This window comes from Suricata suricatta, chromosome 5 (assembly GCF_006229205.1).
Source record: "Suricata suricatta isolate VVHF042 chromosome 5, meerkat_22Aug2017_6uvM2_HiC, whole genome shotgun sequence".
Classification (NCBI taxonomy): domain Eukaryota; kingdom Metazoa; phylum Chordata; class Mammalia; order Carnivora; family Herpestidae; genus Suricata; species Suricata suricatta.
In genome coordinates this window covers 5,010,461-5,028,830 of record NC_043704.1, presented here as the reverse complement: position 1 = coordinate 5,028,830, position 18,370 = coordinate 5,010,461, and the positions used below count along the sequence as shown (strand labels likewise).

Here is an 18,370-nt window from a genome sequence, read left to right as displayed (position 1 = left end):
CATGTGAAACAGCGAGGCTGACACCGTGCGGGGGGCTGAATCTGAGGCAGCGCTGCCCTGTGGGTGTCGTGTTGCTCCGCTGTCACCTCACCGTGAGCCGGAGCCGCACCCTGCGACAAAAGCAGTTTCCGTAGAATCCGTTCTGACTTAGCAGCATTTGTGTGCCGACTCATTTGAGCATCTAGTTGGATCTTGGGGCGTGGCCTATACATCTGTTTTGAAACTGGCCCAAGTGGAGTTCTCAAGTGAACATAAAACAAATCCATATGTTTTCAGCAGTGTTTACATTGGGGAAAGGGGCGTTCAGGCACCGGAGTTCTCTAACCCTGGAGAAGGACACTGAACTTCAGTACCCTGCTCGTGGTGGAAGGCCCCGGCTCTGAGGGCGAGCCCAGGAACATAATCTTTTTTTTTTTTTTTTTTTTTTTGTATCATGTTAGTGAAATATAGGTGCTTAGAAGAAGCAGTAACAATGCCATTCTGGTTTTCTACCAATTATAAAACGTGCAGTTTGAATACATTTGGAGGAAGCTTCCGTTTTTATTGTTTCTTTAGAGAAAGGGATTGCAGTCTTGGACAGTTTACAGAGAGATTGTGAGAAGCTAATGTGAAAGATTCTATTTGAATTGGCTGTATTGGGGTCCGTGAAAATACAAACAAATATTAGTATGAAATATAAGACCTCCCAACTGTCTCTGAGATCATATTAGTTTCTAGCATAAAGTATAGCTTGACTTGTTTTATTAGAACTTTAGGAATTTTCTGTATTAGTTTAAATCATAATGATTACTTTTTCCTCCTTATATCCATTACCTATCCATTGGTTCATTAACCAGTATAACTGGATACTTATATTTACAGAAAGCTGGAAGACTTCAGAATAGAGAAAGGTGAAGAAGAAAGAAATCTTTACATAATAGGAAGAAAGAGGAAGACTCTTCAGCTCACACAGAAGGTACCGGATCTCTTGTTTTCTCAGGAATAGAGCAAGTTGGACATTAGACTGAGTTTATACTTTTATTTTTTTGATCCGTGAGAATGATAGTACCTTTTGCCTGAAGTAGAATATTCTTGCTCAGGGTCTTCCGTTTGGGATTTAGAATAAGAGACAAAGTTGTACAGCTGTTGGGAAAGAGTAGTCTCAAACTTGAGAGGAGTAAGTACCCCAATGGCTGCCAGTGGTAAAGGATTCCAGAAAATTCCTGTGTGGTGACCACTCAGGTCAAGAACTGAAATGTTCTGGACTTATGCAAGCCTGTCAGGTCGGTTCCCACCTCCTACATCCACAGCCAGCCTGCTGTTTGACTTCCAAAACCGCCTGTTAGCGTGGTCTGTTTCTGAACTTTATCCAGGTGATGCGGTGGGGGGCTCAGTCGGTTAAGCATCTGACTTCGGCTCAGGTCATGATCTCAAGGTTGGTGAGTTTGAGCCCTGCGTCGGGCTCTGTGCTGACAGCTAGCTCAGAGCCTGGAGCCTGCTTCCGGTTCTGTGTCTCCTCTTCCCTCTGACCCTCCCCGCTCCTGCTCTATCTCACTCGATCTCTCAAAAAATTAAGATAAAAAAAATTGAAAAAAAATTCTATAAAACAAACTTAGATGTTACAGTGGTGTGCGGCCCTCCAGAGCTTCATTCTGCTGAAGAAGATTTTTGCCCTTAATATTTAGTTTCTCCATTTGGATTTTCACGAACATCACACGAGCAGTGTTAACATTGGTGTGTGGAAGATGCACAAAGTGTACACGGGACCCGAGCCACGACAGCGGGTGGCAAAGTGGTTGTGTTGGCAGCACCTGCTCATAGTTGACCACTCAGGCTCGAAGTCACGCCATGACAGGTGACCTGTGCGTGTGCGCCTGGTGGCCGTTAGAGGCCTTGTCGGCGACGACGCTTGGTAGTTTGTATATGACTTGGGCTTTGAGACATAGTGTTTATCTTATTAATTTTTAAGTTTATTTATTTTGAGGGAGGGAGGGGGAGAGAGAGAGAGAGAGAGATGGATGGTGCTGGACTCAAACTTACTTCTGTGAGATGATGACCTGAGCCGAAACCGAGAAAGGAGGAGTTGGATGCTTAAGCAGCTGAGCCCCCCAGGTGCCCCATCTTCTTACTTAAAAGTGATTCAACACCTCTCATCAGGTACTGAAAAGAGAAAAATGTTGATGATCTAAATGAATATCTTTGGCCTGAGTTAGGATGTTTTCTCATGTAAAAAATTTGAAAGCCAAATTTACTAAAGTAATTTATAAGTAACTGATCACTTCTTTTGGTTGTTTTTACTTTTGCTGAAAAAAAATAAGTTTTGAAAGATTTTAAAAACTGATTACATTGCTGTGCCTTTTGTATCCATAGCTTTCTAATTTGGATATGTTATTTGATATACTACAGTCTGATTAAATTTATATTAAAGTAAATTAAAATTATATTAAAATTATTCAGGAAATAGTTATGAAGTTAAATGTGTGAAGTACTTTAAAATTTTCAATTTTACCTTTAAGTGAAAGATTAACATTGTTCTTAATCCTGTATTGAGTAGAAAGTCTAAGCTTTATACTTAGTCTTCTTTACATACGTAGCATGGATATATATACTACGTAAACCCTGAGGGCCTGTATCTGTGGCGTTACGTCTTGTGGGGGAGCAAATTAGGAAAGTATTCAGAGTTTCTTGTACGGTGTTGATAATGTAAAAACACCAAGAAATACTGACCTAAGTGGAATCCTGCCTTCTGCAGTCTTTGGTAACTGGCTTCATCATTTGACCTTGTGAGATTTATCCGTGTTGTTGGGAGTAGTTGAAGTTCATTTATTTTCACTGTTGTATAGTATTCTCTTGATGAATATATGGACATTTATTCCGTCTGTTGTAGAAAGACATTTGGATTGTTTTCATATTTTGACTCTTAGTAATAATTCTGCTTTCAACATTTTGTATGTATCTCTTGGTATCTCTATGTGTATTTATTTTAATGTTTGCCTTGGAGTGAAATTTTTAGATCATGGAACATGTATACATTCCACTTAGTTAATGCCACATGCCATTTCAAGCTGATTGCACTCCTGCTTCTAATGGGATATGTGTTAAAATCTCATTATGTTTGCAGATTTCTCTGTTTCTGCTTTTTTTAAAATGGGATTTACAGCTCTATCATTTGGGATGTGCACATGTAGCATTTCCTTTTTTCCTACTCAGTTGAACCTTTTCTCAGTATGAATTTTCACCCCTTATTTCTTGTAATGTTTTATTCTCCAATTCTTTTTTCATGCTTACTTATTTTGAGAGAGTGCATGAGCGCACGCTCACACAAGCAGGGGAGGGGCAGAGAGAGAATCCCAAGCAGGCTCCACACCATCATGCAGAACCCAGCTCGGGGCTTGAACCGTGACCTGAGCCGCTGTCAGGAGTTGGGTGCTTAATGGCCTGAGCCGCCCAGTGCCCTTCTCCAGACTGTCCACAGCTCTGCCAGCTTTCCTTGGGCTAAATAGTTTCCTTCCTCCTCCTGATACTGCACTTACATGTACAGTAGACCTTCAGTATTGATTTCCTTCTGTTAGGTTGTTAGCTGCTGTTCTCATTTTTCCCCCCTGACCTATGTTCCAGTTTGTTAGTTCTATTTAGCCATGTGTAATCTGCTGTTAAACCTGGTTTTAGTTACTGTATTTTCAGTCCAGAATTTTTACTTGGTCCCTTTTTTGCAGCTTTCAGTTTTCTGTTAAAGTTCTCATTATCTTAAGTTCTTGGAAATCAGCCATAGTTATTCTTAAAAATCCATGCCTGCTGATTTCATTATTTCAAATCTTGTTCCCCTGTCTGTTTCCATTGCTCGTGGATTTTCTCTCTCTCTCTCTCTCTCTCTCTCTCTTTTTTTTACATTTACATTTTCTTTGTTGCTTGTGGTTCTGATTGATGTTAAATGTTGGAGAGCATTTGAGGCCTAGGATGCTATCCTTCCCCCAGAGAGGATTTACATTTGCTGCTGGTGGGCTGCGGAAGGCCGCTGTCAGGCCTGTTTTGCCTTAATCCAAACATGGATGTGGCTGTAGTTGTTTTGGGTTCCTCTTATCTGCAGTTCCCTTCGACTTCACGGCCAGAGCCTGGAGCGCTCTACGCCTGGGAGGCTCTGCACTGCGATTTTTGTGAGCCTAACTCATGAGTTTCCTCTGTTGGGTTTTGTTTACCTGCTGAACCCTTCAGCTGCCTCTTCTGGGGGTGAAATTCTAGGGTTATCTTTTATTGTTTGCACTCTTTTTCTGTCTTGTTCCTATAATTCTTTATAGGCTTATTTAGGTATATCATGCCCTCAAACATACTTAAAATATATTTTGAGAGAGTTTCTTATTCTTAATGGTAGTTCTGGCCCCCCTGTGTTTAAAATTTTCGGTTATGAAACTCATTAAAATGTGTTTTTAATTTAATAAAAGTCAATACTGACAAATTAAGGAAAGCACAATTCATTTGAAAGTCGGTCAGAGGCATATTGAAATGATAAAACACACCGATGATTATCAAACAGAAATGCGACCATTAATTTGTGTATCAGTTCAAGGACTGTGTGCTTTCCTCGCGGGCTTTCACACACAGCTTCGAGTCCGCAGCTGCGTGCACCCTCCCCCCTTGAAGAAGTGCCGTCTGTTTTATTGGGATGATTTTTAAGGATGATTTAATTTACGTGTTTTGTTTGATAAAATACAATATTTTAAAAATTCAAGCAGAACTGAAAAATACAACAAATCCTCCAAAAATTTAAAGTTCAGAGATAAGTTGGGTTAATATTTCAGATCTTTCTCACTACCTGTGTATACACATAGCAGTGTGTTCATAAGTGTCAGTGACAGCGTCATGATAGTGAACATGTACTTTTCACTTCTAAGATACACCTTTTATTTCTTTTTTATTGAAGTTTATTTATTTTGAGAGAGAGAGAGACAGCAAGAATGGGGCAGGTGGAGAGGCAGAGAGAGGGAGACAGTATCCTAAGCAGGCTCCCTGCTGTCACTGCGGAGACTGATGTGGGGCGTGAACCCACGAAACTGAGATTATGACCTAAGCCAAAACCAACAGTTGGACACTTAACTGACTAAGCCACCCTGGGCCCTTAAGTTAGATACTTTAAAGTGGTGTCTTGGGATATTGTTGTTCTGCTCTTGTTAGTGGCAAAACAATTAACTTATGATTTCGTTTGGAAGATGCCCATCTCATGTGCCTCATTTAGCCGTGTCTTCTAAGTACCTTGAGAGTAACACCACCACGTTTAATTTAACTATATATGTATTTATATATTACTTCTGAACTATTATCCTTGGTTATTTGTGCCTTAACCCCTTTCTGAACTGTGAAAGAACATGTGTTTTGCGGACGGTGGCGCTTACCGGGTGCTGATTTCCGTGCGCACTTCCGTTTCAGGGTGACTCGCTGACGCTGCTGTCCTCGTCCAGGCAGAGGGCGTGCAGGCGCAGGTGCCTGAATTACAGCCGGAGGAACCTTGGACGGCTTGACCTGTCTTCCGGAAACGAATCTTCGAGCTCTGTAAGACATGTGAGTTTTCTAACTTTAAAATGTATGAAGTAACGTTAAGTAGTTTATCTTAACTCTGCTCCTTTGACTGTCCCGGGAGACGAGGGTGCTGGGGCAGCTCTGTGGCGAGGCTGACTCGTCCCGCGTGGGACCTGGCAGTGCCCGCCCGTCGACAGGGTGGGCCATCCTCACCACTACCAACTCCAGAGTCGTTCGGTGCACTCGAAGGGAAGCCTGTCCTCATTAGCAGTTACTCCCCCGCCAACCTCCCTCGGCTCCTGGCAGCAACTAATCTTTGTGTCTCTGTGGATTGATTGGCCTGTTCTGTGCACCGTGTATACATGGAACCCTACAGAATGGCTGCGACGGGCATTTGTCACTTGCCGTGATGTCCTCAAGGCTCATCCACGTGTAGCATGTATCCGTTTTGGCCGTTAGGCCAACGGTGCACCTTGCTAACATACAGGTTTTTGTTTGAACGTAAGCTTTCATTTCATTGGGATGTGCATCTACCAGTCAGCTTGCTGGGTCATGTGGTGACTCTGTGTTTAGCTTTTTGAGGAATTGCTGCAGTGTTTTCCAAAGCAGCTGCACTGTTTTGTATTCCCATCAAGTAGTGTAGGAGGATTCCAGTTTTACCGCATTCTTGGTGGCACTTGGCATTGTCTGTACTTTTGATTTTCACCGTCCTGGTGGTTGTGAAGGGGTAGCTCAGTGCTTCTGATTTGCATTTCCCTAATGATTAATGACACGGAACATGTTTTCATGTGCTTACTTCCTGTCTGTGGAGAAATGTCTATGCAAATCTGTGGCCCACTTTTCACTTTCGTTGCCTTTTTTTATTGCCGTGAAAGATCTTTATTCTGGATGCAAGTCCTTTGTCAGATGTAGGGCTTGCATATATTTTCATATTTTCTCTCACTTTGGAGGGTTGGTTTTTCACCTCTTTGACGGTTTTCTTTGAAGGAAAGTTTTACATTCTGACAAAGTCTTGTTGATTTCTTTTTATTTCATTGCTTGTGCTTCTCCTGTCCTGTCTAAGCCTTTCTCTAACCCTGTTGCTGTGTGTATTTTCAATAATCACACGGAATTACTGGTCTCCGTTTGATTTTCTTTAAGAAGCCAGTATTTTTGTAAAGAGTGTTTAAAATTTAATAATAGAATGTATAGAATGTTGACATTTTCTAATCACTATTATTTGAAGGTTTGAAATGTCCTAGATCAGTGAACGATTGATTTAATTCTTCTACAAAGCACTAAGGTAGTAGTTGAGCATAGGGTTTGAAGTTAAATCTGAATTCTTCCGCTTGGACAAGTTGTTTAACCTTTCTCTGTCTCTGGCCAGATCTGTAAAAGCAGTCAGTGGGGGCGCCCGGGTGGCTCAGTCGGGTAAGCATCCGGCTTCGGCTCAGGTCATGATCTCACGGTTCGTGGGTTCCAGCCCCGCGTTGGGTTGTGTGCTGACAACCAGCTCAGAGCCTGGAGCTGCTTCGGATTCTGTTTCTCCCTCTCTCTGACTCACCCCCGCTCATACTGTCTCTCTTCGTCTCTCAAAGATAAATTAAGAGCATTAACAAAAAAAAAAAAAAAAGCAGTCAGTGGTCACATGTATTCCTCAGAAATGTAAGAACTCCCTTGTTTGTAAACGTTTAAGGTAGTGTCTAGTAGCCGATCATGCTAGGTGCTGGGGTCACCGGCCGGTTAAAAGTAACTAATTCCAGTCTGTGTAAGGAGACAGTTTTTACATTAACGTCGTCTTTTTAAAATAGCGAATTGAAAATGTTTTAACCTTTTCTTAATAGTTTTGGGTAATTATGGTAAATATTCTCCCCCATCTTCACTAGTTTCTGGTTTATATTTCCTATGTTTTTTTCTTCATATATTCAGTCAGATATGCGTACGTTTTGTTGTTTCTCTTTTCGTACAAAAAATAGAAAATTCTATAGATGCTCTTTCATCCCTTTTCCTTGGCTCCTTGGCTTTTTCACTTAAACTATTCTTGAACTCACTCGATGTCTGTTCTTAAATGTCTTCCCCAGGTTTTTGTTTGTTTGTTTTAAGACTCCATCAAACATAATCGTGGGACTGTGGCAGAGTTTACTTAACCACTCTTACCTATGGACGTTTAGGACATTTCCAGTGTGTTCGTTATAAATAGTGCCACAATGAGTAATCTTTTTGTCTGTGTATGTAGTTTTGTGCTGTTGGAGACCTCATTTGGGAGCACGATCCTGGGCATAGGATGGTAGTGTCCAAAGACACATCTCTGAGTCGAAGGAGGCAGCGGGAGACGCTGCTGCCGAAGGAGGGTTCCAGCTGGGCGTTCCTGCAGGGGCGCTGGAGCCCGTTTTCCGGGCCGTGAGCCAGCAGAGGGTTGTTGTATGTGATGATCTTTGCCAGTTTAGTGGGTGAGAGATGATGTCTTAGTAGAGTTTGATTTTTTTATGTTTTGGCTTTTCTTTTTGCTGTGAAAAAATCTAAAATTTACTACTTTATTTTCCAATGCACAGTCCGTAAGTGTCCCTGCATCTGAAGTGTGTGCACTCGTTCATCAGCCCGGACCGGCGCGCCGTGCTCACAACTCTCTGACCCCTGCTCCCTTCTCTCCGCCCCCGGTGGCCTCTCTCTAAGTTTGCCTCTTGTAGGGACCTCGCGTAACTGGAATCACATGACATTTGTCGTTTTGACTTTGGTTTATTTCGCAGAATAGTTTTGACTTTCTCACGTGTGAAGTTGTTGGACATCTTTTCACATATTTATTGTGTCTTCGTGTTTCATCTTTGTGCACTATGTATTTATGTCTTTTTCTCATTTCTCTGTCACAGTTTTGGTCCCCCCTCCCCAATTTTTAAAAGTTCATTATATATCAGATTTGTTAGTTCTTTATCTGTAGTTTATAAGATGTTGGGTTCTCAGCCATTAGAGCCTCTAAGTAGTTACCATTTGATGTAGATGAAGACTACTGATTTCAGTAGATTTAAATTTTTTTACACATCTTGCTTTGTTACTGAACTTTTGAGTTAGTTTTATCATTGGATTATCTGAGGTTTTTTATTTAGGTACTCTCTCCTTTGTACAAATTCTTAGTTTTCCTCTGGGACACTGGGTGGCTCAGTCAGTTAAGCGTCTGAATTGGACTCAGGTCGTGATCTCACGGTTTGTGAGTTTGAGCCTCATATCGGGCTCTGTGCTGACAGCTCAGAGCCTGGAGCTGCTTCGGGTTCTGTGTCTCCTTCTCTCTCTGCCCCTCCCTACTCATGAGTGTGTGCTCACTCTCCAGTGCACGCTCGCTCGCTCTCTCGCTCTCTCTCAGAAATAAACATTAAAAAAAATACTTAGTTTTTCTACTGAGGTGATTTTTATACCTCCCATTGGTCTCTCACAAGCGCACTGCTCTGTTCTTCAGCACAGTGTTGAGTAGGTAGTGGGGAGAGTGGACCGCATTCCTCTGGGTGGAGACACGTCTACCATTTCCACACTAAGGAAGAAGCCTTAATGTAGAAGTCTATCATATGTTTGTTGTTATGCTAAGGAAATGTCAACTAATGCTTATTTTCTTGTGTTCTTTTTGGAATATCAGGATTGATTATAGATTTTTTCCCTTTTTTATTATAATTTTTTAAAACTTTTTAAAAAATATTTTATTTTTGATACAGAGAGAGACAGAGCATGAGAGGGGGAGGGGCAGAGAGAGAAGGAGACACAGAATCTGAAGCAGGCTCCAGGCTCTGAGCTAGTGTCAGCACAGAGCCTGACGCGGGGCTCGAACCCACGAACGTGAGATCTGACCTGAGCCGAAGCCGGAGGCTTAACTGACTGAGCCACCCAGGCGCCCCTATTATAATTTTTTAAAACTTACATCCAAGTTAGTTAACGTGTAGTGTAAAAATGATTTCAGAAGTTGAACCCAGTGATTCATTACTTACGTATGACACCCAGTGCTCATCCCAACAAGTGCCCTCTTTAATGCCCATCACCCACTTAGCCATCACCCATCCCTCCATCCAAACCCCTCCACCAACCCTCAGTTTGTTCTCTTTAGAATCTCTTATGGTTTGTTTTCGTCTGTTTTAATAATATTTTTGCTTCCTTTCCTTTATGTTCATCTGTTTTGTATCTTAAATTCCACATATGAGTGAAGTCATTTGATATGTCTTTCTCTAAATTCATTTGGCGTAATACCCTCTAGTTCCATCCACATAGTTGCAAATGGCAAGATTTCATTCTTTTTGATTGCCAAGTAATACTCCATTCCATATATATACCACATGCTCTTTATCCATTCATCCGTCGATGGACACTTGGGCTCTTTCCATACTTTGGCTTTCATCAGTAGTGGTGCTGTAAACATTGGGGTGTAGGTGCCCCTTTGAAACAGCACACCTCTTTCTTTGGATAAATATCTGTAATGGAATAACTGGATCATGTGGTAATTCTGGTTTTAATTTTTTGAGGAACTGTTTTCCAGCGTGGCTGCACTAGTTTGTTTGCATTCCTACCAGGAGCACAAAAAGGATTCCCTTTCTCTGCATCCTCACCGACATCTGTTGTTTCGTGAATTGTTCATTTTAGCCATCTTGACAGGTGTGATGTGGTATCTTATCGTAGTTTTGATTTTTATTTCCCTGGTGATGAGTGATGTTGAGCATTTTTTCATGTGTCTATTAGCCATCTGGATGTCTTCTCTGGAAAAGTGTCCATTCATGTCTATTGCCCAATTCTTCACTGGATTATTTGTTTTTTGGGTGTTGAGTTTGATAAATTTCTAGATTTTGGTTACTAGCACTTTATCTGATAACGTCGTTTTGCAGACGCCTTCTCCAGTTCCGTCAGTTGCCTCTTAGTTTTGCCGATTGTTTCCTTTGCTGTGCAGAAGCTTTTATATTGATGAGGTCCCAAGAGTCCATTTTTGCTTTTGTTTCCCTTGCCTCCAGAGGCGTGTTGAATAAGGAGTTCCCACGGCTGAGGTCAAAGAGAGACTGGTGCCTATTTTCTCTTCTAGGATTTTGATGGCTTTCCTGTCTTATGTTTAGATCTTTCATCTATTTTGAGTTGAAATAGCCACTTAAGGTTCATTCTTCTGCATGTTGCTGTCCAGTTTTCCCAACACTATTTGCTAAAGAGACTGACTTTTTTACACTGGGTATTCTTTCCTGCTTTGTCAGAGATTAGCTGGCCATACATTTGTGGGTCCAGTTCTGGGTTCTCTATTCTGTTTCGTTGATCTGTGGATTGGTTTTTGTGCCAGGGCCATACCGTCTTGAGGATGACAGTTTTATAATACAGCTTGACTTCTGGGAGTGCGCTGCCTCCAGCTTAGGTTTCTTTGTCAGGGTTGCTTTGGCTATTTGGGAGGATTTCATTTTCCTTTTTAAATCATCACTGGTGTATCAGTCTTATGATTTTTCTCTATATCTGTTAATTTGGTGTAATGTAACGGGGAAATGTTTTAAACTGATGCAAATATAGATAATGTGAAATGTTAAGTCCACTTGACCTTTCGAAATAAATCATAATCTTGTGGCTTGGTAGTGGGTTTCGCCTCCAGTGGTAGGAACTCACCCACTGTGCTGCGGGCCGGTGGGGGGGCTGGGCGGAGATGGGGGTGTGTGTGGGGGTTGTGTCTAAGTGTGTTGGTTCATTGCATTTCGGTTTGGAAAGCACTGACAGTAGAGAATGTGTATGGGCTTTCTAGCTAGCTGGATTTCTAATTCCACTTCCTGCCCTTACCCGCCTGTGAGCACAGGCATGTGATTTTACTTGTCTTGGCTCTGGCCATCCCTGTAGATAAAGAGCTAGTTATGCACAGGGAGGGGCCGTAGAACACTCCTAGGCGGGTAGAAGCTTGTGTAATATCAGGAACAAACTTTTTTTTTTTTTTTAAAGAAAATAACTCAGAGTTACAATAGGTGAACACAGCCTTGATAGTCACGTTAAATCGGGAGCCTCTGGAGCAAAGGGTCCTTAGTTTTGTTAATTCCTCCTCTGTTAACAGAGGTGTTTTGGGGCTTGGGACAACACGGATAAGACCTCTCAGAGTGTGCATGGTTTCTAGGTGGTGGCTTTTAGAGGTTTCTTTTATTACTCTCATGAACAAAAAAAAGCCCATTTGAACATAAAAACAGACTCCTGGAATAGAAGTAGGTTCACATTTTTGGAAACAGTTTTTAGAATGTTGACCTTAGGGCACCAAGATGGCTCAGTCAGTTAAGGATCTGAGTTTGTCTCCGGTCACGATCTCACGGTTCATGAGTTCCAGCCCCACACTGGGGTCTGTGCTGACAGCTCAGAGCCGGCTTCAGACCCTCTGTCCCCCAGTCTCTACCCCTCCCCCGCTTGTATTCTTTCTCTCAAAAATAAATAAACATTAAATATGTATATATTGACTCTACAGTTTACGTGTTCAAGTGAAGTAAACAAAAGTAGATATTGACTTCAAGTTTTGTCTTTTGAGTTTTGGTTTCCAGTGACATTTTCATTATCCATTCTCAATGTTCCTAATGTTAATGCTGTTACAGGAAATGGTCATGTCTCAGTTTCAGAGGACCTACCTAGGGCGCCTGGGTGACTGAAGTCGGTTAAGGGTCTGACCAGGTCAGGTGATCTTGCCATTTTCAAGTGAGTTCAGGCCCCGTGTTGGGCTCTGTGCGGACAGCTCAGAGCCTGGAGCCTGCTTCAGATTCTGTTTCTCCCTCTCTCTTTCTGCCTCTTTCCTGCCAGTGCTCTGTCTCTCTCTCTCTCTCTCCTTCAAAAATAGACATTAAAAAAGTAAAAAATAGAAGTACCTGCCTTGTGTCCATAACTAGAACTTCAAGTAGATTGCAACCGTTAGGGCTGTGGGAATCAGCTGTTTCTTCCCCTCCCTTCCCTTTATTGATTTAAAAAAAAAAAAAAAAAAAAGACTTTGTTGTAGAATAGTTTCAGGCTTACACAAAACTGCACAGTGAGTACCTTGAGTTCTCACACCCTCTCTTCCCTGCACGCAGGCTCTCCCGGTAGTGACGGCTGGCTCACGCTGGTACCTCTGCTCTAGCTGGTGAGCTAAATCCTGGGGTACATCAGGGACCGCGGTGTGTGCGCAGTTTGTGGGCTTGTGACAGGTGTATAATGTTATGATCTCCCGTGACATTTCACTTCCCGAAACCCCCTGTACTATACTTCGTCATTCCCCTTTCCCTCCTCCTGAGCCACTGGTCAGTACACTGATCCTTCTGCTGTTTCTGTAGACTTTTCCAGAACACTGTATAGTTGGATTATACAGTGTAGAGCCTTTTCAGATAGGCTGCTTTCCGTTTTTTTTAATGTTGTTTATTTTTGAAGGAAAGAGAGAGTCAGAGTAAAAGCAGGGAAGGGGCAAAGAGAGAGGGAGACACAGAATGTGAAACAGGCTCCAGGCTCTGAGCTGTCAGCCCAGAGCCCAGTGTGGGGCTTGAACCCATGAACCATGAGATCATGACCTGAGCTGAACTGACTGAGCCACCCTGGCACCCCTCAAATTGGCTACTTTCTAGTAATGCGAGTTTAAATTTTCTTTGTATCTTTTTATGGCTTGATATTTCATTTCTTTTTAGAACAGAATAATATTCCATTATCTGAATTTGCCATAGATTGTTTCATTCACTTACTGAAGGACATCTTGGATTTTTCTTTCTTTCTTTTTTAAAATTTTTTAAATGTTTTATTTATTTTTTGATACAGAGAGAGACAGAGCATGAGAGGGGGAGGGGCAGAGAGAGAAGGAGACACAGAAACAGAAGCAGGCTCAGGCTCTGAGCCAGCTGTCAGCACAGAGCCTGACGTGGGGCTCGAACCCACGAACGTGAGATCTGACCTGAGCCGAAGTCGGAGGCTTAACCGACTGAGCCCCCCAGGCGCCCCTGGATTTTTCTAAGTGTTAGCAAGTACGAATAAAGCTGGTGTAAACTTGCATGTGTAGGTTTTGTGTGGACATTATTTTTTAACGCATTTGGGTAAATACCAAGGAGCATGTTTATTGGAGCATATGATAAGGCTATGTTTAGTTTGGTAAGAAACTTCCAAACTGTCCTTCGAAGTGGCTGGGTCACATTTTGCATTTCCATAAACAAACGAGGGAGTGCCTGGTGTTCTGTGTTTCTGTTAAGAAGTCAGGTCTTTCTAAGTTGATTTGTAGACTCAGCACAATCCCAATCAGGATCCCAGAAAGTGAGTTTCGTGGATATTGGTAAAGTGGTTCTGCAGCTTATTTGGAGGGGAGAAAGAGCCAGGATAGCTAACAGGATGCCGAGGAACATAGTTGGAGGACTGCTTCTGCCTGACCCTGAGAGTTACTAGTAAGCCTGTTGTGTTCAAGACCGTAGAAGCAGACCAGTGCAGGTGTGTCAGCTGGCGTTTGACAGAAGAGCCAAGACAGCTTCAGGGAGAAAGTGTAGTCTTTTCAGCAAACAGTTTTGGGATGACCGGACATCCACATATGGTTAAAAAAAAAAAAAAAGAATCTAGACACCTGGTTTTTTACAAATTGACTTAAAATGGATCATAAACTTCATGGAAAATACAAAACTTTTAAAATTTCCAGAAGATAATATACAATAAAATGCAGGTGACCTTGGGTATGGCGGTGACTTTTTAGACAAAATACCAAAAGCACAATCTGTTAAAAGAAAAACGTGACAAGCTAGATTTCTTTGAAATTAAAATCTGCTCTGGGAAAGATACTGTTGAGAAAGAAGGCAAGCCACAGACCAGGAGAACATATTGGTAGAGCTTCTATCTGGGAAAGGACTTCTATTTAAAGTATACCACGAATTCTTAAAATGCATTCATAAAAAATTAGAAACCCAGTTTAAAAATCAGACAGTCGGACCCATCATCAGAGAGGACACACAGATGGCGGGTAACTGGAGAGATGCGCGGCAGCCTCAGCCGTCAGGGAATGAAGGCAGAACGAGACCCCCTGCGCCCCGGTTGCAGCAGCCTGAGTCCACCTGCCGGGACGTTCCGTGGACCTGTTCTCAGCTCTGCAGAGAGAGGGCTGCCCTGCCCACGGCCGTGGCGTCGAGTCTGTGCATCTGCCGCCTCGATAAGAAAAAGCATGTCATAAAGACCTTGACTTTTTGTTCGAGGTTTGTCTACTTATAGTCACTGCCTGATTGCCTCAGACGATAAGGACAGGGTGGAGCTTTTTGTGACTTGTGTTCTTTCGTCTTCAAATGAGGATTTTTCTTTTATTCCCCCCCCCTCTCCCGACACGTAGGAGACTTCCTGTGATCAGAGTGAAGGTTCTTGCTCTTCCGAAGAAGAGGAGTGGAGGAGTGACCGGAGGAGTCAGAGTGACAGCGAAAGTTCAAGGTACCTGCTGCTGCTGCTTTCAAAAGATTTTTATTTTAAGTAGCTCCACACCCAGCGTGGGTGGGACTCACCCGGGATCGTGGCCAGTGCTGGTGGCCGGGTGCCCCTCTGGGTGTCTGCTTTTCATCGCTTGCGTCTGCTCAGCAGCCTGTCGTAGCTTGGATGGTCCGGTCCATGAGGGGCACTTGTGTTTCTAGTACAATTAAAAGGAGAAGGAAGCCAGGAGCGCCTGGGTGGTTCAGTTGGTTAAGCCTCTGGCTCAGGTCACGTTGTCACCGTTCATGAGTTTGAGCCCCACGTCAGGCTCACTGCTGCCCTCGTAGAGCCTGCTTGGGATCCTTTGTGCCCTCCTCCTCCCCCACTTGCCCTCTCTTGCTGTCTCTCAAAAAAAATAATAATAACAAAATAAAAAACTGGATTAACAGCTGTTTCTGTAGAAAACTTTGGGCGTGTTTGGCTGTAAACCTCTGAGCCCCCAGGGTAAAGTGTCGTCGTGGCCGCAGTTGTGGAGAGCAGATGCAGAGTGCATGGGGAGACCGCTGTCTGTTTACTGTTCGTTACTGCATGTGTCGACCTTTAGTTTTGGGATCCAGATTTCAGGGGAACCAGATGTTCACATCTGTTCCTCCTGGTAAACAAAACGTCAGCTTCACCTTGGCAGAGGCTCATGCCAGAGACCTGGGCATCTCTCTCCACAACACAGCCATCACCAAGTCTAGGAAAGTGTCCCCTCCCAGTAGGACTCCGTCTTATTCCTGTTCGCATGGGTGCCGGGCTGGTCTAGACCTCCATGCGATGCTTCCTTTTTCCTGTCTTGGCTTGTTTTATTCCGTTGAGGGATTGGGGTGCATTTTAGAACACTTGTCTTTTTTTTTAAATAAATTTATCTTTGTGAAATATACATCACAAAGTTTACCATCTTAACCGTTTTTAACTGTGTATTTCAATGGCATTAAGTGCATTCATACTGTTGTGACAGTAGTCCATTAAACAGGAATTCTCCACTTCCCTCCCTCCCCCTGACCACCACATTCTGCTTTCTAGCTCTCTAATCACTGTCTTTTAATTCAACTTCTCTTGAATTGTGTTGTACAAAGCAGGTGCTCTCAAAATTTTTCTGAGTAGTTCTTTTTAAATACGCAGCTTTTGGACATGTGTGTGCACGAGTGTGTCTTCCTGAGCCCCACAGGTGTGTGGTTGGCCAGCGGTGGTCTCCATGGGGCCCTTTGTCATGCTTTTCTGCATTTGCTGAAGCTGGTGGTGGCGGGGGCCCGTTTTCTAGATCGCGTTTCCTGTCTGACTGCTGCTGCTCCAGGCAGGGCCAGGACCACTTCCTCTCTTGGATCTTTTGTCCTGCCCGTGAAAGTCTTGCTCTTGGCAAGGAACTCTGACCACTTACAACTCTCTGTTTGCTGTGGCTACGCTTTCCTTCGACTTCTCAGTGTGTTTACTAATGGCTTTTCATTCCGGTTAGAATTTTAGTCTATTCCTGAGCATTCGGGGGAGGGGGAGGCCTACTCTTACTGTTCTGCATGATCTCTGCTGTTTCCATAATTACACTCCAATTTCTGAAAGGCAGTTCGTTGGTTGGTTTAAATGTTGTCTTCCATTAGGTTTCCTCTGTATTATACTTTAAAAAAAAATTCTCAGGCTTAACATCCTTTCCTGGTTCCAGTGTCAGTAAGGTTCCTCATGATCTCTGGTCATTTCGGTATTTGCTGATGGTAAAGGCAGGTTGTTCAATTTGAGTCTTCCCAGGATCCTTCCTTCCCTCCTCTTTGTCTCTCCTCTTAAGATTGCGTGCTTAAATTGCTCGTAGTGCTGAGACTCTGGTTCCCTACAACATACTCTGCTTTCCTTTCCTAGCGACTCGTCATCCAGGTACTCCGATTGGACAGCCGACGCGGGCATCAATTTGCAGCCTCCTTTACGAACATCCTCACGTCGACGAGTTACCCGCTTTTGCAGTAGTTCAGAGGATGAAATGTCTACTGAAAATTTATCTCCTCCAAAAAGGAGACGAAAGAGAAAGAAAGAAAATAAGCCTAAAAAAGAGGTAAGAGAAGTATGTCTTTAAACACATCTATTTACACTTTTTATCAAGGTATTTCAGTCCATATTTAGAAATTTAAAATCTTGGGGAAATTGAGATTGTATATTCTATTGACACTGTTAGGTCTCCAAGACTCGAACGTAAGATTCAAATTTTTATCTGGGAGAGCACTTCCTTCAGAAGGCTTCTCTGGTGACTCTGCCCCCAGCCGGCCCCTCCTCCGCCTGACACTTCAGGGGACGACGGGAGCTCTGTTTTGCCCAGAATCCTACAACTCTTCTATTTTCTCCTGTTTATTCCAACACCAGAAGTGCACTTCCGGGCATGTTAGGGCACTTGCTTTTGTCTCCTGTGTCCGCGCCTTGTTTCCCTGTCACATCTGCCATGTTCTCTTCCGTTGGGCACATTCGCCCCTCCTACCCGTGCTGCTCCTGTTCCTCCCCACATGTTCCGTGTCCGTGCCGTGCAGGTGACAGTCGTTACTTAAAGGTGCCATGTTTTTGTATTCCTCATGTATTGCCATGTAACAGACCACCCTGAAACTTAGCTCCTTAAAACAACACGCATGTGTTCACGTTTGGTAGGTCAGGAACCTGGGGGCCAGGAAGCAAGATGAGGTCTGGCTCCAAGGTCACAGTCAGCACACTGGCTGGAGCTTCAGCTGTCTGACCGTCCAACCGGAGCTGGCTGATCTTCCCTGAACCTCGTTCAGTCGGGCAGCTGGCTGGTGGTCCCAGCTGCTCACCACCTAGGCCCCCCGAAGGGCTGCCCAGGCATCTGCGTCACATGGTGGCTGACTTTCCCTGGAGCAGGGGATCCAGAGGCGCCAGCAGGCGTGAGCCCTAATGCCTGACCCCTTTGTGTCAGAAGCCCCTCGTTGTCACTTCTGTCTTACTGTGTTGCAGTAGAGCAGCTGTGGGCTGCCCCCACTGAAGAGGTGAGGAGGGTCCAGGACTTTGTTGGCACATTTTAAGATCATCAGTCTTCAAACCTCAAATCAAGAGTAGTGTCCCTGTGATGAGTAGTCCGTGGCCAGAGTCAGAACAGATTCCCCGCAGAGCAGAAGATTTAGGTTGGAAGCGAGCCCCCTTCCGTAGCATGTCAGGTGTTCGGAGAGGCCGTCAGGAGCCCAGGAGCGGCTGGCTGAGTGCTGGGCGCCCGCACCGCCCGGCCAGGGGACCCAAATATGTATCATTGGGCAATGTGCCCATTCTTGCCTGAAGTTTCTTTGGTTTGTCAGCCACACGTGCACGCGTGCCCTTTCTGTTGTACCAGACTGTGTTCTCGTCCCCTCGCAGAGCGTGCGGAGGATGACTCCGGGGGAGCTTGCAGATACGGAGCATTTGTATGAGTTTCACCCTCCCGTGTGGATAACCGACACCACACTCCGGAAGTCTCCTTTTGTTCCTCAAATGGGTGATGAGGTGAGAGCAGTATAGTTTTGAAATGTGAATACGGATCACACGACACGGTGTT

The 18,370-nt window shown here is 43.8% G+C and overlaps 1 protein-coding gene across 1 annotated transcript in view; it reads left to right on the top strand.

The window, feature by feature from the left end:
- Nucleotides 1-18,370, top strand: part of BRWD1 (bromodomain and WD repeat domain containing 1) — a 111,079-nt gene that overhangs the window by 59,909 nt on the left and 32,800 nt on the right. Inside the window, exons 18-22 of the mRNA XM_029940621.1 lie at nucleotides 862-955; nucleotides 5,401-5,532; nucleotides 14,747-14,841; nucleotides 16,708-16,897; nucleotides 18,193-18,318. Of these exons, the coding sequence (XP_029796481.1) occupies nucleotides 862-955; nucleotides 5,401-5,532; nucleotides 14,747-14,841; nucleotides 16,708-16,897; nucleotides 18,193-18,318 (637 nt within the window). The remainder of the gene's footprint in view (nucleotides 1-861; nucleotides 956-5,400; nucleotides 5,533-14,746; nucleotides 14,842-16,707; nucleotides 16,898-18,192; nucleotides 18,319-18,370) is intronic.